General features: G+C 45.6%; 1 protein-coding gene across 1 annotated transcript; it reads left to right on the forward strand.

Annotated features, from left to right (window-relative positions):
- Nucleotides 1–840: 840 nt before the first annotated feature.
- On the forward strand, nt 841–24339 carry LOC121548348 (aldehyde dehydrogenase family 1 member A3). Its single transcript, XM_045215778.1, is given in 17 exon segments — nt 841–903; nt 906–953; nt 1572–1676; nt 2860–3000; nt 6519–6648; nt 9047–9108; nt 13171–13299; nt 14828–14941; nt 15487–15589; nt 16314–16424; nt 16427–16464; nt 16467–16499; nt 20022–20100; nt 20103–20185; nt 22358–22515; nt 23482–23556; nt 23715–24339. Coding segments are annotated over 17 exon segments (1542 nt in total). The 3' UTR covers nt 23785–24339.
- The last annotated feature ends 264 nt before the right edge of the window (nt 24340–24603 follow it).

Below are 24603 nucleotides of genomic sequence, written 5' to 3' on the forward strand. Positions count from 1 at the left end.
TAGAAAAAAACATTGGCATTAAAAATAAAATAAAAACATAAGGCTACTATTGTATTATAAACATTTCGGTGACAACCTGGTTGATTAACAATATTGGTGTTTTAACATGTTTGTTTTTTTATAAATAATGTGGGACACAAAAAAAGGCAGTGTAGAACACCATTGCCCAAAATGCATTGCTCCAATAACTTTCAAAAGATTGTTCTGAAGTTTGCCCCCCAAAATGTATTTTCCTACGAATTAAGTCGCACCATTTTTTTTGTATTTTCACATTAATTAAGCCACACAAAAACGCACGAAATCTGCTGAAATACTTGTTGTACATATTTGCACGAATTGAGTGTGAGATTGTGTTGGAAATGTATACACATTGGACATACTGCTATTCGTGTTCTACGAAAAAAAGAATCCACAATAATTAGCATCTATTTGAATGGCTTAAGTTCCATACTTCGACACCTTGCACTTTCCCAAATAAATAAATTGACACGCAAAAAATTGCACCTGCCACACCTGTCCTTGAGTAGCCGACCGTCAATATAAACGCGTCTGTCATATCTTTATCCTGTTATGTTAAACATTCCTATTAACAACAATATTCCAGGAGGCTTTTGGTTTATGATTCCATGCAGCAGATAATGGGGCCTGATATTTTGATAAGGGCAGAGTTGGGTTTCCCTCAGCTGCTCTGGGGAGAGAGAGAGAGAGAGAGAGAGAGAGAGAGAGAGAGGGAGGATTTTCGCCTTCTTATAAAGACCGCTGGATGCGCTTCTAGTGCTCAGTAGTACACAGACACACAGAGAGGATACACTGGTGGCAGGACTGGACCGGTGACGCAGAATGGCTCAGAACGGAACTACAGAGAACGGGGTGACGGGGCGAATGGCGAGGGGGAGCCCTCCCGCATGCCTTTTCCTCAGCCGGTCAAAGTGCAGGAGATACGCCACACCAAGGTGAGACGCACGTCTTATTGAAGTAACATAGCAGCAATCACTGAATAGTGAAAATGTAATGTGAAAAAAAGTATTAAGCCGAAACATCTGAAACACCGGTATGCACAACTTTTGAACTATTTTGAAATATATATATATATATATATATATATATATATATATATATATATATATATATATATATATATATATATATATATAGTACTACTGCATTGTTGGGAAAGAGCAATCAAGAAAGGCATTTCACTGTACTAGTTAGTGCAAGTGACAATACAAACTTGAAACTTGAGTGTAAAGTATAAGGTATAATTTAATGTAAAACTACATGTTCAATACATCATAAGCCAAGGCAGGTGATTTTCGTCAAGTTATTCTAACGCATGTTAGGCTGTAGCCTGTGCGTAGGCTAAATGTTGTGGTTTGCCTGTTGGTGTGATATCCATGTCTTCATATTGGAGTTGGATCCAAAAGGTTGCATGAAAACTATATTTGAAAACCAAAAAACACACATTATTTATGCTCCTGTGTTATATTGCTTCCTGGTAGTAGCCTAATGAACAGGTGCGTTGTAAAACTTTATTTTAATTTTTTTTAAGCGTCTTTCTTTGTGTTCAACAGATTTTTATCAACAATGAGTGGCACACCTCTGTCAAAGGAAAGACGTTTCAGACCTTCAATCCAGCAACAGGTGTCAAAATCTGTGAAGTGGAAGAAGCAGACAAAGTATGTACCTAAAACATAAATTCATGTCCCGATTAATAAATTGACTTGACGAAATAAGGAATGTTTGCGAAATTAAATTAACAGAATTAGTTTACACCTACTGCAGTGACCCTGACTTTTTTCCACCTCTCTTTATCTCTCTCAGTCTGGTTCTGATTATCTAGGCCAGGGGTATTCAACCGGGGGTACAGGTACTGCAGGGGGTCCGCGAAAATATTTTATTTTATATACATTATTTTTTTCAACGTTTTTATGAATATCGCTAGCAACAACAGAATAAACACATTTTTAATTACATACCTACAGTAGAAAATAGGATCATGTTTTATTTCTAATGATGTGAACTTAATTTCTCAACTCCTAATATTGAGCAAATTACACTCATTGGAGCCAATTAAACTCGCTGGAGTATCTGACATAGGCTTTGAAAAAGCACCCGTCATTAGGCTACCAGTCATTAGGCTACCAGTCAATAGGCTACCAGTCAATAGGCTACCAGTCAGTAGGCTACCAGTCAGTAGGCTACCAGTCAATAGGCTACCAGTCAATAGGCTACCAGTGTGGCAAGTGCCGTTCGCTGCTGGTAAGCTTTTTTGACTTGGACATACATTTTTGCCAACACATGGCTAACCTTTGTTTATTAACCAGCTAAACAGCTGATCTTAGCGAAAATATTTCTGGAGTTACTACCTTTCTAGCTAATAGCCTATGTTAGAGATTATACTTCCTCTTCCAATTATAATGTGGGGGAGGTCAAAATAATGAAAAATTCTTTACCAAATCTGTTCATTTTAAAATGTTGATTACTTCTCCTTGCCATTATCATTCACCTGATGATAAGACAAGACATGTGAAATACATGTTTTTTGCTAATGTATGATGGCGGTCCCTGGGTTGCCAGTTTGCCTGGGAGGGGGTCCCTGGTCAAGAAAGATCTAGGCCTATATGTTTCATTTCCTTTTCCATAGCCTAATTGAAAACCAAGAGCGCGACTGTCTATCAACTCAATACCAAAGTATTTTATTAGGCTACAGACAAAAATAAATTTGTGCGAATGAATTAGGCCTATCAATTATCATTAGCCTGCTCATAATTGTAACTTATGCAAAATAACATTACGCATAGAAATGTTATAGGTAGGTTATCAGTTGTCCGTGTGAAAGCTGTTGATGTGTACCTGAAGGCAGATGTGGACAAGGCTGTAAAGGCTGCCAGAGCGGCCAGCCAGAGGGGCTCGCCGTGGCGAAGGATGGATGTGTCAAGCCGGGGGCGACTCCTGCACAAGCTCGCAGACCTGATCGAGAGGGACCAGGCACTGCTAGCGGTAAGTTGTCGATATAACGGTCTATTAACATCATTTGTCTCTAGACTGTAGTAGGCTACAACTAGCAGCCTATTGGTCAACTTTACACCTGACACCTGCGTTGTGAAGGTAGCCTATCATCTATTCTGGGTATCCAGAGATAATTGACAGCAGCAGCGCAGTGCGCAATGCACCAGATGCTGAAAGTGCATGATCTGTGATCGCGACTCGAGTAATATATATTTTTCAGTTCTACACTTGTTGCTATATAATCCCCACACAACCTTGACATTCATTCTAATATTGTTGGTGAGAGCCTGTGAGACTTTAGGCCTGTGTGTGGCACAAGAGAAGCCATAAAAATACATTATAAAGAAGATCAACTTGCATGAAATCTCTCTCTCTTTCTCTCCCTCTCTCTTTCTCTCTCTCTCTCTTTCTCTCCCTCTCTCTTTCTCTCCCTCTCTCTTTCTCTCCCTCTCTCTTTCTCTCTCTCTCTCTTTCTCTCCCTCTCTCTTTCTCTCCCTCTCTCTTTCTCTCCCTCTCTCTTTCTCTCCCTCTCTCTCTTTCTCTCTCTCTCTCTTTCTCTCCCTCTCTCTTTCTCTACCTCTTATCTGGTGATTGTGTGTTTTCCTCCTCCCTCCTCACTGTAAAAAATGCAACTTAGAAAAAGTACTTGTAGGTTAAATATAAAAATTGGGGAAAAGTTTAACTGACATGGAATTGTATTAACAGGGGACTAATGGACTAAATACCAAAATATAGTTTTTGAGTGTAGTATTCCTTTAACATAAAAAAATATAACAGTCTTTTGTCAATAATAAAATAATTTCCATGCAAAACATCTATCAAAAACATATTTTTAAGTTGATTGACATAGACTGACCAGGTGAATCCAGGTGAAAGCTATTATCCCTTGTTGAAGTCACTTGTTAAATCCACTTCAATCAGTGTAGATGAAGGGGAGGAGACAGGTTAAATAAGGATTTTTCAGCCTTGAGACAATTGAGACATGGGTTGTGATTGTGTGCCATTCAGAGGGTGAATGGGCAAGACACAAGATTTAAGTGCCTTTGAACGGGGTATGGTAGTAGGTGCCAGGTGGGTGCAACTCAATATTAGGAAGGTGTTCCTAATGTTTGGTATACTCAGTGTATAGTTGAGTTAGAACAATGTTTTGGCCAACTTAAAATATGAGGCTTATTCAACACATGTACAAGCGTGTATTAATACGCATGTATGAATTGGAAATGTGTTTTCTGCATACCGGTATCCCAACTCTCCCTGAGAGATGGTCTGACATAATTAACAGCAACCCCTAGAGCAATTAGGATTAAGTGCCTTGCTCAAGGCCACATCAACAGAATTTTCACATTTGTGACTCGGGGGATTCGAACTAGCAACTTTTCAGTTATTGGCCCAACGCTGTAAATACTAGGCTACCTGCCGCCACTTCTCCAAAAAGTTGAGTAAACTCAAAAGTCTGTGGAACTAGTTACTAAAAGATCTTGAGTTGGGCCACCTTGGATTATTTTTTTACAGTGTAAGTCAGATATTACAGTGGTGGGTGATCCGAGCCATGTTCCAGTGCCTTCTCAATCGAGTTTCCAGATTGCATTAGGAGTCCGATTTGTAAATGAAACATTACAGATGTGAGTGAAGTCATATTATGGGATTGCATGTGGCTGCTAATTGAAAACATGCTCTGGGAGGGCTGCTTGTGCTGGGGTATCGCTAATTACACTAACCCCTGTTCTGTTTGTGGGAGAAATAAAGACCAGATTTAGCATTTAGCCCAATGAAAAGACAGGATAAATCTATTGGTGTTCTAGCTCTGTGGCAGTGCTTCGTCTCTTATTATATTTCAATTTGCTTTGGTTGAATGTTGGAATTAGATCTTATTGGTCAAATAGCCTACATATATCGTGGTCCTCTGTAGCTCAGCTGGTAGAGCACGGCGCTTGTAACGCCAAGGTAGTGGGTTCGATCCCCGGGACCACCCATACACAAAAATGTATGCAGCGGCGTGACTGTAAGTCGCTTTGGATAAAAGCGTCTGCTAAATGGCATATTATATTATTATTATATCATTGCTGGTGCTGCACTTGAGCTGGTTCTCCCATAGAGATAGATAGAGGACTCTAGAGCCCGAAAGCCTGATTTAGCATGGGCCGCATCATTGAGGACTTTCACCATTTTGAAGTAGCCAACTGGGTGGGACTCCAATGGGTTAAGGAAGGATCACAAAATGATGTAGCTGGTCCGCACTCAAAAAGGAGATTCAAGGTTTCTTTATAGTATTTAGTTCATTCGGTGGTAGGTAGATAGACAAACATTTCGGCCTTCCTAAGCCTTCAACAGTGTAATTCACAAGGATCACATAATTCCATCCGGGTCATCAGGAGGGATCAGCCAATGAACTATACTCGTAAGCAAACATTCCATAACTGCAGGTGGCAATAAATCACCAATCTTGGCTTTATACCTGTTCAGACAACACACTCCAGGTGGCAGTATGCATCCTTTCTGTTTGTTTACCAACTCATAGAAGTAGTTGTAGAATAAAATGGACTACTTCAAAATGGAGATGCCAGTGCACTCACAGATGCCATAAATAGGACTGATACAAAGAAGAGTCCTCTATCATTCTCTATGGGTTCTCCCCAAACTCCAAGGTAAATCAAGCGCACCTCAAATACTTTCAAGTAGGCCTATTTTAAAGTATTTTACGTATTTGACCCAGGTTTTTAGTAAACACTTGACTTGTGTCTCACTTGACTTGAGAGAGTCAATCAAAGAACTTGAGTATCATAGCACCTTTTAAGTGTACAAATCATGTTTGACACAGTTGGTCTCACCATACAAAAATGTTCTCTTCCCCAACACATTCGGCTTAGTGGTTTCAAGCAGCTTGTGTCCGTCAAAGAGTTTAGTAACTTACGTACAGTCACTTATTGAAATACTGTCAAATGCACAACGTCATGGATTGCTTTTGTCAAGGTTTCTGTCCACCCCTCTGCTCTATAGAAATGATTGTTAATCTAGATTTGAAATACATTTGATATGACATTCAGATGAGATTCAGATGGATCTGTTGTATTTCATGGTCATATAATGTTCCAGCTCACACCACCCTTGGCTACACAGAGAGACAACCCTGCTAGCTATGGCAGCCATGCCGTACCCAGTGCCTCTACTCAGCCTCATATTCATTTATCATTATAATCATTATAACTTTTCTTTCTGAACCAATTAACTCCCACAGCATATTAACTTATTGGCGCACGTCGAGGGCATAAAACATTGTTTTGTAGCAACCAAGGCATTGATGGTGCTGCGCTTGCAGCTGACTGTGCAAAAGATGAGAGAACCTCTCAAAATATATTTTTAGTTATATTATTAGTTATTCCTTGTTTTATTCTATTGACATGATTCTGCCTCAGATTTCCCATTTTAGAAGTTAGGACAGCCTGCATTGATGTGGCCTTATTGCGCCATGTTCAGTGTTTCTGATTATGACTATTCCTTCTCTTTTACAGACCATGGAGACTATAGACACTGGGAAACCCTTCCTACATTCTTTCTTCATTGATCTGGACGGCAGCATCAAAACCCTTAGATACTATGCCGGTTGGGCCGACAAGATACATGGCAAAACCATGCCTGTAGGTAAGTGTCTCTGTGCTGCTTTAAACCCTTTTAGATTGCCAGACTATTACTTTAACCTACAGGTATAGTGCATTATGATGTGGTCATAATGTATTGTACGATTTGTTAAAAGCATGTAGGCTTATGACCCCTTGTAATGTCTAAGTATCATCTCATAATGATCCAGTTATTACCATTTCATACATTTATAATATAACAAGATTTCCAAACAGTGTTATTACAGGTAATAATGCATTATAACTGACAGCTTTTGTTAAAGTATTGCCCAAAAAGGTCCATGACCTGTCAATCTGAGCAAGCTGTTTCGCAACAATCACTTGTCTCTCTCCTTTGTGGCGTAATGGCTCACATAGACTCTCTGTCCAGTATATGATTAGCCCACTGGTTCTGCACAGTCGTCAAGAAACGAGTTAATTAGCAGTCGAGTCACTCAGCCGGTCCATCAATTGTCCGCAGACCTGGGTGGCATCTCATCCGTCCTCTTAATACTTCCCCCTTGCACAGTGTCAAAAACCATCCTCGGCCACCACGGCAGGACGTCAGATAGACAAAACAGGCTTCCCTCTTTCCTCCTGATTAGATTCCAATGGGGCAGTTGAGAGACGAAAGGCTGCCGAGGACAAAGGAAGAGGAAGAGGGGGCTGATGGTAATCAGCGAGGTGCAACAGTCTGTGTCGGGATTAGCTGAGAATCAGACACTCCAGATCAGTGCCTCATCAACGCCTCCGAGCTAGTCCCTCCCCCTCCCTCCCCCTCCAGCTCTGGGCCTAAATACAGCTCTGGGCCTAAATAAGCGAAGGTGCACTACATAGGGAATAGGGTGCCATTTGGGACACAGTCTAATTCCCTCTACTGTACATCCCATGTCCACTCCACTGGCTATGGAAATGTAACCTTTGATAAGCGGTATAGCCTGGGATGAGTAGGCTCACCCAGTACCCCGGGAGATAATAGGGCCTGGGAGATGACCGTTGTGTGTGTAGGAGTCTGTCTGTCTGTAATCACCACATACATCAATAGGAGAAACAAGAGAAGATCAGTGACACAGAGTGAGAGGATCGGATTGAACCGATTATCTAGGCTATCAGCTGGGCTTTTGTGGAGGTGGAGGGGGATCATGCAAAATGTCACGGAAGCAAGGTGAAAGGAAGCTAGGTGAAAGGAAGCAAGGTGAAAGGATGTAAGGTGAAAGGAAGCAAGGTGAAAGGAAGTAAGGTGAAAGGAAGTAAGGTGAAAGGAAGCAAGGTGAAAGGAAGCAAGGTGAAAGGAAGCAAGGTGAAAGGAAGCAAGGTGGAAGGAAGCAAGGTGAAAGGAAGCAAGGTGGAAGGAAGTAAGGTGAAAGGAAGTAAGGTGAAAGGAAGCAAGGTGAAAGGAAGCAAGGTGAAAGGAAGCAAGGTGAAAGGAAGCAAGGTGGAAGGAAGTAAGGTGAAAGGAAGCAAGGTGCCATAGGGCTCTGGTCAAAAGTAGTGCACTGTATCAGGAATAGGGTGCCATTTAGGAGGCAGCATTGGAGTCAGTTTGTTGTTCTAGTCACTATCTCAGAAGGATTGACCTTAGTTGCAGAGATACTGTGGTACAGTAGTGGGAAAGGATTTTGGAATGTCTTGTGTTGGTATAATTTCATGTTACTATGCAGTATTATACATGTATTTTATAATAGACAGTTTCCTGTCTTTGTTTTATGTTAGAGTTGGGGGCACTAAAAGGTTTGGTTGCACCACAGTAGACTATTGGTGGAACAATTGCTGCAACGCATGTGCAACATGGTGCACTAAGATCTTGTAAGTTGATAGTTGTTGAGACAGGGTTTTACAGGATTTTAACAAACCTTTCAGTACCCGCAACACCCAAGTAAGTAACTTCTGCTTAACAAAGTAGTTTAAGATAAACTCTATTGCATAAACATTCTAACTTAACTTATTTATAGTTCAACTATATTTACCATAAAAAGCCAGTTGACTACTACAGAGAAAGAGGAGGGTGGGACATTGCAGCAATTAAATGGGGGACACTTTTAATTGCCCCAACCCCATTCCAAGAAGGTCAAGGGTGACATTTCACCATAAACAGTAGGCTTAATAGTCTGGTTATTGGTGTCTCTAGATCCACCTGCTCTATTTCCTTCTATTAAACAGGACTTTCAGCCATGTGAGTAGCAAAGCACAGGGACTTTTAGGACGGGCAGAGGATGAGTGTCAAAATGACTGTGTTCCCGTTTATATGGAGAGCTTAATAAGGATATTTTTGACCATCATTCGAAAATGCAAATGGTTGATGTAGCTAAATAAATGAGAAAGGATGCCACATTTAAACAGACTTTAAACTTGAAGTAATGTGTCATTTTGAATGGAGAGAGATTGATAATGAGTCTCTTGTTGTTGTGTTGTTGTTTCTCCAGATGACACTTTTATGTGTTTCACCAAACATGAGCCCATAGGTGTGTGTGGAGCCATCATTCCAGTAAGTAAGACCAGTGGCTGCTTTGTGTTTGTGACTCTGTAATAATAATATATGTAGAATCTGCTGGCAGGGTGTGAACAAGTACTAAACACATACTACTGCTGTGCTACAGCTAAACACAATGACTTGGCAAATAGGAGTTGTGAAATTAACCTGCATTGACTTAAAGATGCATGCGCACACACACACACACATCACGCACCCACCACCCACCCACCGACCCACCCACCCACCCAACGGCCCACCCACCCACCGACCCACCCACCCACCCACCCAACGGCCCAACGGCCCACCGACCCACCCACCCACCCAACGGCCCACCCACCCACCCACCCAACGGCCCACCCACCACCGACCCACCCACCCACCCAACGGCCCAACGGCCCACCGACCCACCCACCCACCCAACGGCCCACCCACCCACCGACCCACCCACCCACCCAACGGCCCACCCACCCAACGTTACACCCACCCACCCACCCAACGGCCCACCCACTGACCCACCCACCCACCCAACGGCCCACCGACCCACCCACCCACCCACCCAACGGTCCACCCAATGGCCCACCCACCCACCCGACCCACCCAACAGTCCACCCACCGACCCACCCACCCACCCACCCAACGGCCCACCCACCCACCCACCCACCCAACCACTCAACGGCCCACCCACCCGACCCACCCACCCACCCAACAGCCCACCCACCCACCCACTGACCCACCCACCCACCCAATGGTCCACCCACCCACCGACCCACCCACCCACCAACGACCAGCGCCCACCGACCCACCCACCCACCCAACGGCCCACCCACCCACCCACCCAACGGCCCACCCAGTGAAATTGTGAAATTCACCTGCATTGACTTAAAGATGCATGCGCCACACACACACATCACGCACCCACCCACCCACCCAACGGCCCACCCACCCACCCACCCACCCACCCACCCACCCACCCACCCACCCACCCACCAACGGCCCAACGGCCCACCGACCCACCCACCCACCCAACGGCCCACCCACCCACCCACCCAACGGCCCCACCCACCCACTGACCCACCCACCCACCCAACGCCCAACGGCCCACCGACCCACCCACCCACCCAACGGCCCACCCACCCACCGACCCACCCACCCACCCAATGGCCCACCCACCCAACGTTACACCCACCCACCCACCCAACGGCCCACCCACTGACCCACCCACCCACCCAACGGCCCACCCGACCCACCCACCCACCCAACGGCCCACCCAATGGCCCACCCACCCACCGACCACCCAACAGCCCACCCACCAACCCACCCAACAGCCCACCCACCCACCCACCACTCAACGGCCCACCCACCCGACCCACCCACCCACCCAACAGCCCACCCACCCACCCACTGACCCACCCACCCACCCAATGGTCCACCCACCCGACCCACCCACCCACCCACACACCGACCCACCCACCCACCCAACGGCCCACCCAACAGCCCACCCACTGACCCACCCGCCCACCCAACGGCCCACCCACCCACCCAACGGCCCACCCACACACCGACCCACCCCACCCACCCAACGGCCCACCCACCAACGGCCCACCAGCCCGCCCACCGACCCAACCACCCACCCACCCACCCGACCCACCCACCCACCCACCCACCCAACGGCCCACCCACCAACGGCCAACACCGACCCACCCCACCCACCCAACGGCCCACCCACCGACCCGCCCACCCACCCACCCACCCGCCCACCCACCCAACGGCCCCACACACCCACCCACCCAACGGCCCACCACCGACACCCACCCAACGGCCCACCCACCCACCACCCACCCACCCACCCAACGGCCCACCCACCCACCGACCCACCCACCCACCCAACGGCCCACCCACCCGCCCACCGACACACCCACCCACCCACCCACCCACCTAACGGCCCACCCACCCACCCACCCAACGGCCCACCCACCCACCCACCCACCCACCCAACGGCCCCACCCACCAACGACCCACCCAACGGCCCACCCACCGACCCACCCACCCACCCAACGGCCCACCCACCCACTGACCCACCCACCCACCCAAAGTCCCACCCACCCAACAGCCCAGCCATCCACACACACAGCATTTGTGTCATGCCCGATCATGGCACTTTGCCTACCATATTTCCACTGGGAAAGGCATTGTAAAGTAGTCCGTCATTGTAAAGTAGTCCGTCATTGTAAAGTAGGCCGTCATTGTAAATAAGAGTTTGTTCTTAACTGACTTGTCTAGTTAGATAAAGGTTAAATAAAAAATAATAAATAAATAAATCCCTCATACGCTGGACAGTGTGTGTGTATGTCAGAGGTGTACAGTGCAGTGAGTTTACCTTCACTGTAACAGAATCCCCACAGACGATAGCCATGGGACATAGTCTCAGATACTGGCCTACAGTACAGCAGGCTGTTGGAGATTTAGAATAGTGATGGACGGACGCCACATTGGCACCAAAACTCTCCTTTATTCTAGAGACAAGGGAGAATGTTATTGTGTGTGTGTGTGTGTGTGTGTGTGTGTGTGCCAAACACAAGAGCCGTTCATCAAGCTTTTTACTGTCAGTGCTGTCACCCCAAAACCATATTGTTCCGTGCCTCAGCTCCAAGGGCATTACATGTCCCTGGCACGTACAGAAATATAACTCTTAGCATGCATGTTGACAGTCATAGATCAGTAGAGCTGCAGCAATAACGAGATAGTTAAATAGATGCTGTGTCCCAAATGGTACCCTATTACTTACATAGTACACTACTTTTGACTGAGCGCTATAGGCTGTAGTGCACTATATAGGGAATAGGGTGCCATTTGGGATGCATTAGAGTAAATGATCCCATTATATTCTCAGGTAACATCTTTCTTGAAAGTGCATTTTGAGGTAAATGCAACTTTATTTGGAACAATAACAAAAATGAAGATTTGAGTTTGGACTGGTCTTAAAAATGTTTATTCGTAAGTGGGTCGCAGTAAAACTGCACTTTACCAACTTCAACTCGATCTGAGGGGTGAAATTAAATCTTGGACATGTACTGGAAATCTAATCCTAATCTCTACCTTTTCTTTTCAAAGCACTCTCGCTCTTAATCCAACTGAAGTGTACCGTTAAAGGAACACGACTGCTTACAACTATACATTAAGGTCACATCCCAAATGGCACACTCCTCCCTATATAGTACACCACTTATGACCAGGGCCCCCTCCACTATATGGGGAATACGGTGTCATTTAGGATGCAGACTTGCAGATCCAAAAAAACATCCATATTTCCTTTTTGATTATAACATAATCAGATTGCTTGGGGTGGGATAGCAGTCCATGTAGGCTAGCGTAAAGGCTATCACATTGCACAGTGTTCACTACAGTCTAGACCAGACGGGTGTCCTTTCTTCTTCTACATTTTGACTGACTGAATGCGGCCAATGGGCTTTCTCTACTAGCATAAGTCTATATCTTCTTATGTTGCTCCGGCAACAAAGGAACAAGAAGGCTGTTGTTCGACATGGGAGATTATATCATCAAAATGAAATTTATACTGAAGGACGTCGTGTAATTACTAAAAGCACCACTGGCACTCACGCAGACCATGAGTCATCGCTTAGGAAAACAGGAAGCTCGTTTTTAGGGTTACACATCCAAAAAAATCCTAATTGTGGCAGCTGTATCCAAATCATTGTAAAAGTTAACAATGCTTAAACAGTAAACATTAGGATTCTTACACGCGTTTGCTGTCTAATATGTGTTTGAGGGCCCAGTTATTTGTTCATTTGTTTCATTAAGTTCTCTGGAGGGAAAATAACAGGGCAGAGAGAAGAAAGGTTTTCTAAGCAGATTGTTTGAATCATCACTTTATAGGATGACAGAACAATGGTCTTGTTATTTCTCTCGAATCAAATCATCACACTTTTTGCTCTGTACTGAAAGTGCTCTATCTTGAAAACTTGGCTGCTGACATGCAAAAAAAAAAAGGATCATATTAACAGTGGACTAATGAAGAAAATACTAAATTATATACACTTGTTTTGTTTCTCCTAGTGGAACTTCCCCCTGCTGATGTTCATGTGGAAGGTGGCCCCAGCGCTGTGCTGTGGGAACACTGTGGTCATCAAGCCAGCCGAGCAGACCCCTCTCACAGCCCTGCACGTAGGATCTCTCATCAAAGAGGTGAGAGAGACTTTCAAGTACAACAGGGGCCTCCAACTCCATTGCTGAAGAGCTATACTGGGTGAGCAGGCTTTTGTTCCAGCCCAGCACAAACACATTCAATTTGGTCGTGGTGCAGACTGAAGGGGCCACGATTGGTTGATTATTTGGAACAGTCAGGTGTGTCAGTGTTGGATTGGAAGTAAAGCCTGCACTCTCTGTAGCTCTCCAGGATCGGATTGGGAGAATCCTGCATTGTAATGAAGAGAGATATTATATGCAACTATCCCAAAAAACTATCCTAAAAGTGAACGTGCACTTTCTGTCCTTTATAAGAAAAACAACAGGCAATCTGTTGGTCCTCCTCAGGACACATGAACTATTACATCTGTTGACCAGGAGACACACCTGAGGTCAAACTATAGACCCTTCTCCTCTCCTCTCCTCTCCTCTCCTCTCCTCTCCTCTCCTCTCCTCTCCTCTCCTCTCCTCTCCTCTCCTCTCCTCTCCTCTCCTCTCCTCTCCTCTCCTTTCCTTTCCTTTCCTTTCCTTTCCTTTCCTTTCCTTTCCTTTCCTTTCCTCCCTCTCTTCTCCTCTCCTCTCCTCTCCTCTCCTCTCCTCTCCTCTCCTCTCCTCTCCTCTCCTCTCCTCTCCTCTCCTCTCTCCTCTCCCTCTCCTCTCCTCTCCTCTCCTCTCCTCTCCTCTCCTCTTCTCCCTCTCTCCTCTCCTCTCCCCTCCTCTCTCATCTCCCCTCCTCTCTCCTCTCCTCCCCCTCCTTTTCCCTCCTCTATTACAAACATCTTTCCCTTCACTCTGCTCCTCATGTCGGGGCTCAGGAGAGCAAATATGAAGGTCTTCAGCGTAGAACCTAAATCAATACAGTGTGTGTTTGTGTACATGCGCGTGCTGTTGTGCCTGTGTGTATGTGTGTACAGTATGAAATTAGACTGTAGTAGTGACTCGCAGGTCATGAGACATTTGGTTTCAAACCTATTTGGCTTCTCTTCCCGGCCATTACTCCAAATGATCCCAGGCTGTTTTATACCCAGAGAAAAGCCCCGGTCTTATGCGATTAGACCAGCTCGCTTTTATCATGTCGACGGTAATGATTTTGAAAGGGAAAGACAAGAGTTCTGCTTCTAATCATTGGGTAAATGAGAGTTGTTCAGCCAATCAAAGACGACAATGGAAATTGAATAGAAAAAAGACGTATTTATTATATATATTAAATAACAAGCTCCTGGTGCCGCCTGGTGTAATCCGCTGAGTAACTCTCTGATACTCACACACTGTGCTCCTTAAAGGGACATTTCACTCCTAAATGAAAGTTTGGCCTATGTGTCCGGACCTTAAGAGTAGTCTAATGTCAAGGTGAAACCACGTCCCACAACATCCGTTTTGTGTGTAGATCCTGCTAACTTTGATTTGAAAAGTGTAATGTACCTTTAACTCATCCATGTTGACTGAGTTAAGAGGTAGCGAGAAGCGTACCTTATTCCCATGCACATGGTGCTGATCACTAACATTCTTCGTCGGGTTGCCATGATAGGCCGGTTTCCCCCCCGGAGTGGTGAACATCGTGCCAGGGTTCGGCCCCACGGCAGGCGCAGCCATTGCTAGCCACATGGGCATCGACAAAGTGGCGTTCACGGGTTCTACAAAGGTACGTGCATGTTTGGAAGTATGCATAATGCTGGAAGCGACGGGGCAACTGGTTGGAATAATGTGTTTTTTTGTAACCGTTCACTGTCTGTTCCAAGATTAACAGACCTGGGTTCAAGTAGTATTTTCCTTTCAAATAGTCTGCCTGGAGTGTCAGATGGGCGGGGTTTGCACTTTTGGGACTAGTTTGTGTGTTCCATTGTACCAGACAAGCTCAATCAAGTGCAGCTAAAGTATCAAAAGGAAACAAATACTATTTGAACCCAAGGCTGAAAATAAATGATTTTTCAAAGCCAAGTGGGGTACAGGATTGTATGATAAAAGTCAAATTTATTTGACACTTGTTTAAACATTTTGGTATCTTTCTCATTTCGGCATGCAGTACATGCTTTCATTAACAGTCTGTCTCACCGATACCAGTCCCTCGTGCCCTATCAAATCCCAATGTACATTTCAAAAAGTATTTGTTTGAACTGAATGTCCCGTATGACACATTGTTATATGACTTCCCCCTGTGATCCGTCCTCGCCCTGTTTGTCTCCCCAGGTAGGCCAGTTGATCAAAGAGGCCGCAGCCAAGAGTAATCTGAAAAGAGTGACTTTGGAGCTGGGTGGGAAGAACCCCTGCATTGTCTTTGCTGACTCGGACTGTAAGTGATGTGGTTACTGTCTCTCTAATAAACCAACAAGGCAGACAGGGAGAACAAAGACAGCAGCTTGGCTAGGCGCAGAGGAAAGGGCTTTGACACAGTGTGTGTGTGATCAACAGTGTGCCTGTAAGCAATAGAGCTCGAGACTGATTGCGAACTGTGTGATAGTTAGCGTGACGGACATTGTGCCATCGTGACTCCTATCCTATAACCACGATAACCCAGCGGGCAAAACTGGTTGCAATGACGTCTTTACGACGTCTCTGAAGACGTCATGGTCAGGTTGTCTACTGGTTGTAAAAGGACAGGGTTTCTGTTCAATTTGTTTGTGACCAGAAAAATACATGTTTACCTGGTTCTAATCTTGTTATCTGACATCTCTACGACCAGAAACCAAGTTTACAATCAGGAAATGATGTCATAATGATGCCAAATGTTGCCCTCAAGGAAGATGTTGCCAATTGTTCTGTTATTGCTCTGAGGGACTCTAATGGAGGAAAGGACAACCCACACTCACTGTATTAGGCTATGTCCCAAATGCCACCCTATTCCCTATAGTGCCTATGGGCCTCGGTCACAAGTAGTGCACTATATAGGGAATAGGGTGGCATTGGACTCCTACTAGTCTTAAATGTAAATGTAAATTTAGAAGCAGCAGAGGTCACACAAATGGAGGCGTTTTGGCGACAGCCTTCGTCAGCATTTCTCTTATGTTCACTAACAGTGCAGTTGGCGGTGGAGGAGACCCAAAAGGGAGCCTTCTTCAACCAGGGCCAGTGCTGCACGGCCGCGTCGCGTGTCTTCGTGGAGGAACAGGTCTATGAGGAGTTTGTACGCCGAGCGTCGAGAGTGCCAAGAGTATCGTCATAGGAGACCCCCCTGGACCCCACGCACATCACACGGACCACAGGTATCTCTTCTCTTTTCTCCCCCTCTCCCCCTCTCCTCTCTCTCTTCTTCTTTTCTCCTCCTCTCCCCCTCTCCTCTCTCTTCTTCTCTTCTCTTCTCTCCTCCTCTCTCCCCCCTCCTCTCTCTTCTTCTCTTTTCTCCTCCTCTCCCCCCTCCTCTCTCTTCTTCTCTTCTCTTCTCTCCTCCTCCCCCCTCCTCTCTCTTCTTCTCTTCTCTCCTCTCCCCCTCTCTCTCTCTTCTTCTCTTCTCTCCCCCTCTCCCCCTCCTCTCTCTTCTTCTCTTCTCTTCTCTCCTCCTCCCCCCTCCTCCTCTCTCTTCTTCTCTTCTCTCCTCTCCCCCCTCTCCTCTCTCTTCTTCTCTTCTCTCCCCCCTCTCCCCCTCTCTCTCTCTTCTTCTCTTCTCTCCTCTCCCCCTCTCCTCTCTCTTCTTCTCTTCTCTCTCCTCCTCTCCCCCTCTCCTCTCTCTTCTTCTCTCCTCCTCTCCCCCTCTCCTCTCTCTTCTTCTCTTCTCTCCTCCTCTCCCCCTCCTCTCTCTTCTTCTCTTCTCTCCTCCTCTCCCCCTCTCCTCTCTTCTTCTCTTCTCTCCTCCTCTCCCCCCTCCTCTCTCTTCTTCTCTTCTCTCCTCCTCTCCCCCCTCTCCTCTCTCTTCTTCTCTTCTCTCCTCCTCTCCCCCTCTCCTCTCTCTTCTTCTCTTCTCCCCTCCTCTCCCCCCCTCTCCTCTCTTTTCTTTCTCCTTCTTCTCTCTGATTGGAGTGTTCTGCCAGAGAGGCCTCTCAGACAGGTGTTTCTCAGAAACTCTCCACTGACACAGAGCAAGTCGTCCGAACGCCACAAACCCCAGTCATTGTGTCTGTGATGCTGGCCAGTAGAAAAGCATCTCAAATATGTCGACTTACACCAAAATGCTCAAATATGGGGCAACAGACAGTATTCAAATCAAATAGAATTTTATTTATCACACGCGCTGAATACAACTGGTGTAGACTTTACAGTGAAATGCTTGCTTACTAACCTTTCCCAATGATGCAGAGCTTAAAAATAATAATACAAATAAAATAGTAACACAAGAGGAATAAAATAAAAATACACAAGAATGCAGCTATATACAGGGAGTACCAGTATTAGATCAATGTGCTGCTATATACAGGAGTACCAGTATCAGATCAATGTATATACAGGGTACCAGTACCAGATCAATGTGCTGCTATATACAGGGAGTACCAGTACCATATCAATGTGCAGAGGTACAGGGTATTTGAGGTAGATATGTACATGAAGGCAGGGTAAAGTGACTAAGCATCAGGATAGATAATAATATGAGTAAAATAAAAAACAGAGTAGCAGCAGCAAATGATGAGTGTAAAAGTGTGTGTGTGCATGTGTGTGCATGTGTGTACTGTATGTGTGTTTGAATTGGTATGCGTGTGTGTTATGTGTGTGCGTATGTAGTGTATGTGAATGTGTGAGGGGTTTTGTGTGGGAGTGACAGTGCAGTGTGTGGGTGGTGGTGAGTGAGTGAGTGAGTGAGTGAGTGAGTGAGTGGTGTGTGTATATGGTGTGTATATAGAGTCTAGTGAGTGAGTGAGTGAGTGAATGTGTGTATATGGTGTGTATATAGAGTCTAGTGAGTGAGTGAGTGTGTGTATATGGTGTGTATATGGTGTGTATATAGAGTCTAGTGGTGAGTGTGTGTATATGGTGTGTATATAGAGTCTAGTGAGTGAGTGTGTGTATATGGTGTGTATATAGAGTCTAGTGAGTGAGTGAGTGAGTGAATGTGTGTATATGGTGTGTATATAGAGTCTAGTGAGTGAGTGAGTGAGTGAATGTGTGTATATGGTGTGTATATAGAGTCTAGTGAGTGTACGTAGGGTCAGTGCAAGATAGAGTCAGTGCAGATAGTTCGGGAACCATTAGTTGACTATTTAGCAGTCTGGCTATTTAGCAGTGTTATGGTTTGGGGGTAGAAGCTGCCTTGGAGCCTGTTGGTCCGAGCTGATGCTCGGTACCGTTTGCCTGGCCGGTAGCAGAGTGAACAGTCTATGGCTTGGGTGGCTGGAGTCTTTGGCAATTATTCACGATTAGATCAGTTCCTAACTTTGGACCAAATCCTACAGATGTAGGATCTTCAGTTGAGCCAGTTTGCTACGGCAGGAAAATAATCCTGCAGCAACAGGAAATTTGCATTTTTATTTAACTAGGCAAGTCAGTTAAGAACAAATTCTTATTTACAATGACGGCCTACACCCGGCCAAACCCGGACGACTGGGCCAATTGTGCGCTGCCCTATGGGACTCCCAATCACAGCCGGTTGTGATACAGCCTGGAATCGAACTAGGGGTCTGTAGTGACACCTCAAGCACTGAGATGCAGTGCCTTAGACCGCTGCGCCACTCGGGAGCCCAAGGATTTGGTTAATGGACATTTTTGTAGGGGGTTGATACATTTTTCATAGGGCAAATCAAGTCTGGAATTTCTAAGCCTTTTTTAAAACTCAAATACACTAAAAGTTAGCATTTCCTGCGGTGCAGGAAAGTTCTCAGCAACAAAAAAAGTGATCAAATGAAGATCATACATCTGTAACTTGGAGAGCTGTGTGCTTAACTCAGATATTCATGTAAGTCATGCAGTGAAGTCAATCAAATATTATCTCAAGTTAACTGTGCAGACCACAAATTAGGATTCAGTCCTTTACTTTAAGTCTACAGCTGATAGCATGAGAAGATGTGGGACAGTTACAGAACATAGCCTTCAGGTCTTTTCTGACAGAAACTTCGTTTCCATTACGCCGTTGGCTATCAATGTAGGCTATCAGTACAGCTTCACTAAAGATCGCTTGTGGTGGGAGCAGAAAACATCCCCTTATTTTTCTAGCTGTTCTTTCTTTCTCTTGCTCCTGTGCCAGCTTTGGATGTGTGTAAATGAATACTACCTTTATATCCATTACTTTACCTTTTGTGTAATGACATTACCCTGCCTGCCTCCAACTTAACGAAACCACTTGTCTCTCTCTCTATTCTCCCTCTCTCTATTATCCCCCTCTCTCTCTCTCTCTCTCTCTCTCTCTCTCTCTCGCTCTTCTCCCCCTCTCCTCTCCTCTCCTCTCCTCTCCTCTCCTCTCCTCTCCTCTCCTCTCCTCTCCTCTCCTCTCCTCTCCTCTCCTCTCTCTCTTTCTCTCTCTCTCTCTCTCTCTCTCTCTCTCTCACTCTCTTCTCCGTCTCTCTCCTCCCTCCCTCTCCTCTCTTCTCTCTTCTCCTCCCTCTCTCTTCTCCCTCTCTCTCCTTCCTCTCCTCTCCTCTCTCTCTTTCTCTCTCTTCTCCCTCCCTCCCTCCCTCCCTCCCTCCCTCCCTCCTCCCTCTCTCTCTTCTCCCTCCCTCCATCCCTCCCTCTCTCTACTCCCCTCCCTCTCTCCCTCTCCTCTCTCTCTCTCGCTCTCTCTCGCTCTCTTCTCCTCTCTCTCTCTCCTCCCTCCCTCCCTCCCTCCCTCATCTCCTCTCATCTCCTATCTTCCCCTGTTCCTCCAGATTGAGCAGAAGCAGTTTAATAAGATACTGGAGTTGATTGACAGCGGGAAGAAGGAGGGAGCCAAACTGGAATGCGGGGCGTGGCCATGGAGGACACAGGCCTCTACATCCAGCCCACCGTATTCTCCCATGTCAAAGACCACATGCGCATCGCCAAGGAAGAGGTAAGAGATCCAAATGCTGATCTATGGTCAGTTTTGTGATTTTCTTGTCAGATGGTTAAGGTTAGGATTGGGGGATGATGCATCCGTCCACCACAACGCTGCCTGAAGAAGACTCTAGCAGTCGAAAGCGTCCTGATATGAATTATAAACTGGGTGGTTCCAGCCCTGAATGCTGATTGACTGACGGCTGTGGTATATCAGACCGTATACCACGGGTATGACAAAACATGTATTTTTACTCTTCTAATTACATTGGTATAAAAACAAAGAGAGTCGCACTCTATGTATAAACACCCAGTCATTTATTGGGTAAACCACCAACCTTCCGGCATACATTGGTAACCAGTTTATAATAGCAATAAGGCACCTCAGGGGTTTGTGGTATATGGCTAATATACCACGGCTAAGGGCTGTATCCAGGCACTCCGCGTTGCGTCGTGTGTAAGAACAGCCCTTAGCCGTGGTATATTGACCATATACCACACTCCCTCGGGCCAGATTGCTTAAATATACCACAGGCTGATCTGATCATTCTGTTCTCTGTATGTAATACCTGTAAATACTTAACTGAAGTGTTTCTGCATCGTATTGGCTGCCTACTGTTTCTTCTTTCGATGATTGGGGGAAGGAAAGCTGATCCTAGATCTGTGATCTGTGTCTACGGGGAACTTCTACCCAGAGCTAGGGGTTTCTGATGTTGGCATTACAGTGATTTCATTCATAAAAATGAGAATGCCACTACTGGTCCAGGCAGTTTTGTTGTATACCACTGCCATCTTCTGGTGGTGTGGTTGAAGTGCAGGTTCAGACAACGGTATATATATGGTTCAAACAAGGTCATCGTCATGCAGATGGATGGAGGGCGCTTCTTTGCATCTGTGGCATAATGACTTCTGTGACAGCATGGGCAGCGATCTTTCTCCGTTTTAAAGTAGTCAATTTCTTCTTGCATTTCTTCTATGAGTCTGTAAACAAATTGAAAGAGTGTATACTGCCACCTGGAGTGTGTTTTCTAAACAGGCATGAAGCCAAGGTTGGGGATTTACTGCCAGCTGCCATTCATTGGCTGATCCCTCCTGCTAACCTGGATGAAATTCTGTGATCCTTCCCTTAACCCATAGAAAGGTCCACCCAGTTGACTACTTTAAAATGTTGAAAGTCCTCAATGGATCTGCCCATGCTAATACAGCCTTTGTGGCACTAGAGCTGTCTATCCAAGTCTATGGTCATGGTAAACCAGGATCGGTATCATAGAAATAGATAGAGGACTCTAGTGGCCAAAAGCCTGTTTTAGCATGGGCAGCCCCATTGAGGACTTTCGACCATTTTTAAGTAGTCAACTAGGTGGGGCTTCCTATGGGTTAAGGAAGGATCGACATCATTCCCTCCAGGTCATCAGGAGGGTACAGTAAATGAATTATACTCGTGAGCAAACATTCCATAACTGCAGTTGGCAGTAAATTGCCAACCTTGGCTTTATACCTGTTCAAACAACACACTGCAGGTGGCAGTATGCAGCATTTCAGTTTGTTTACCAACTCATAGAAGTAGAAGAAGAATAAAATGTACTACTTAAAAATGGAGATGGCATCAATGGCACTGCTCATGCTCCCACAGACGCCATAAAGGGACAGATACAATGTTGCATCCTCTAACTATCTCAATGGGTCGTATTCACTAGACACCAAACTGAACATGTTTTACTGACACAGGGAGGGACTATCTGGACCTGTCAAATAACAAACACCAATGAATATGACCCAAGGCTATTCTGATTGGTGCTAATTGATCTGACAGAGATTCATTTGGACACAACACAACATTGACAGGGTTAAGCAGTGAAGTCATTGCATTTTTAAATTATTTTTTTATTCACATTATTCATCATATCCACGTCAATCCAAATTGGACGTTGAACTGACAGCTGTGCCCTGTGAGGTTTTGCTTTGTCCTTCTCCTGCTCACCATGGCCTGTTTGAATACGTAACAAACATACCTGTCTTTCCTCCTTGGGGTAATCACTGATCCAACACAAACTGATAGGTGTAAGCAACGGTTCTATCGCATAGCTTTACCAATCCAGCCATGTCACATCAGGGATTTCTTCAAAGGAGGGCGGTAGGAAGGATGCATTCGAAATGGGCATGTAATCTTCTCCATGACCCCATCCAGATCTTCGGTCCGGTCCAGTGTATATTCCGCTTCAAGAGCCAGCAGGAGGCCATAGAGAGAGCCAACAGTACGGAGTACGGCCTGGCTTCTGCCGTGTTCACACGCAATCTGGACCGGGCTCTCTCTGTGTCTGCCGCCCTGGAGACTGGCACCGTCTGGTAGGTTACTGTTAACTCCTGAACAATAGTACCATGATAGTATCATTATATATGACTACAACAACAACTATTAACTACTACTATTCCCATCCTAACAATTCATAACTAGTACTAGTATCCAAAATAGTGTAGGGAAGAGAACTGGATGTTAGTGATTGATTAGTAATGCCTGACCAGTTCTTATAAATACTGTAGGTTAGTCCCATAGAGATACTTTACTATTCCTTTACTCCATATGCTACTAACTACTACTTCCTACAGTACCACTTCTATTACCGTTTTACCACTGTACTCCCTATTCACTCCGACTTCGTATCCCCTACTTATACCTCTTCATGTTCCCATGAGAACACAGCTGTGGCTGCACATGGTGGCCACAAGACAGAGCTAGGTAGGTAGGTATCCCAGACAAAGCTCCTCTGTGTGGCAGTGAGAGGAGGACAGGGAGTGGGAGAGAAGAACGAAGAGATTTGAACGGCTGGAGAGACATTTACTTGGCACGCAATATCGGCTGAGCAATCTGTACTGTCCTTAAAGCAACAGGGTTTCCTGAGTGATCATAGCGTTTCTTTACGTTTTACTCCCAGGTCAAGACCTCAGTCTGAACGTTTATGTTACGTTATGGCAGAGGAGTAGGTCCATCAGAACATAAGGTTATGGCCGCATTAGGATTGTGCAAATTAAGGTTATGACACTGGATGAGTGCGACATGCTATCGTGTCCCTGGTGAATTCTGGGAAGGAACTGAAGTTACTGTAAACAAAGACATTACTCTGCTTAGTCTCATCTCTCTCTCTCTCTCCCTCTCTCTCTCTCTGTCTCTGTCTGTCTCTCTCTCTCGCTCGCTCGCTCTCTCTCTGTCTCACTGTCTGTCTCTCTCTGTCTCTCACTGTCTGTCTCACTCTCTCTGTCTCTCTCTCTGTCTCTGTCTGTCTGTCTGTCTGTCTGTCTCTCTATCTCTCTCAGGGTTAACTGCTATAACGCCCTTCATGCCCAGGCACCATTCGGAGGATACAAAATGTCAGGCAATGGACGAGAGCTGTAAGAGTCATTTCTTTTCAACACTCTATGTGTGATGAAAGGGTTTACTAGTTTGTTTGCCCAAACTTTACACTTTTGCAAATGTTCTATACAATGTGAATGATTAGAACAATACAAACTAATTTGTATTTATTAACCTTTGCATTTTGATTCCTCAGGGGCGAGTATGCATTGGCAGAGTACTCTGAGGTGAAAGCTGTGACCATCAAACTAACTGAGACGCTGTGAGGGACACAGGAGGAGACCACACCCCACTGCTAGAGCCCAGCCCAGCACTTCTCTGTCATCAGCCCAGGCTGTGTCCCAACACTCTGAAGCCACTTCCTTTCCTAATCTTCTTGTCTCCTTTCCTTTATCACCTTTGGTCTTAAAGAGTTTGATTGGTGTGTGTGCTGTGCTCAAACCCTATTCAACGCATATTTCACCTATCAGTCAAAGTCACAAGATGTAAAAGCCAAGGAAAGGACGCCATCGAAGGGTGTTGGGACACTGCAGTGGCTTGAAGTGGCTTTCTTTCGTTGGCAAATTAAAGGAGACAAGGAGAGGTGGCCAATCTGGAAGTGAATTGGAACGCAGCCAAACCCTATTAGAGTTTCAGCCCCTCCCACAGCTCTATTGTTCCAGGGGTGTATTCATAGGAACCAAATGGAAGCAAACTGGGAGGGACCTGCCTGAATTTGTCCAATAGAAATTGCTACGGTTTGTTACACTTTGCACTAATGAATACACCCCAGCCCTTTACAATGAGAATCTCCATTGAAAGGTTGTCCTCTGTAGCTCAATTGGTAGAGCATGGCGCTTGTAACGCCAGGGTAGTGGGTTCGATCCCGGGACCACCCATACGTAAAAATGTATGCACACATGACTGTAAGTCGCTTTGGATAAAAGCGTCTGCTAAATGGCATATTATTATATTATTATTATTACAATACCACAGCACTTCACAGCTTCACTAATGCCCACCAACAGACGTGGTGTAGAATTTTGGACCTTCTTTGTCGCCAGTCCCATAGTAGCACGTGGGCCGTGTTCAGCAGAGCACAACAT

This window comes from Coregonus clupeaformis, unplaced genomic scaffold (assembly GCF_020615455.1).
Source record: "Coregonus clupeaformis isolate EN_2021a unplaced genomic scaffold, ASM2061545v1 scaf0512, whole genome shotgun sequence".
NCBI lineage: Eukaryota > Metazoa > Chordata > Actinopteri > Salmoniformes > Salmonidae > Coregonus > Coregonus clupeaformis.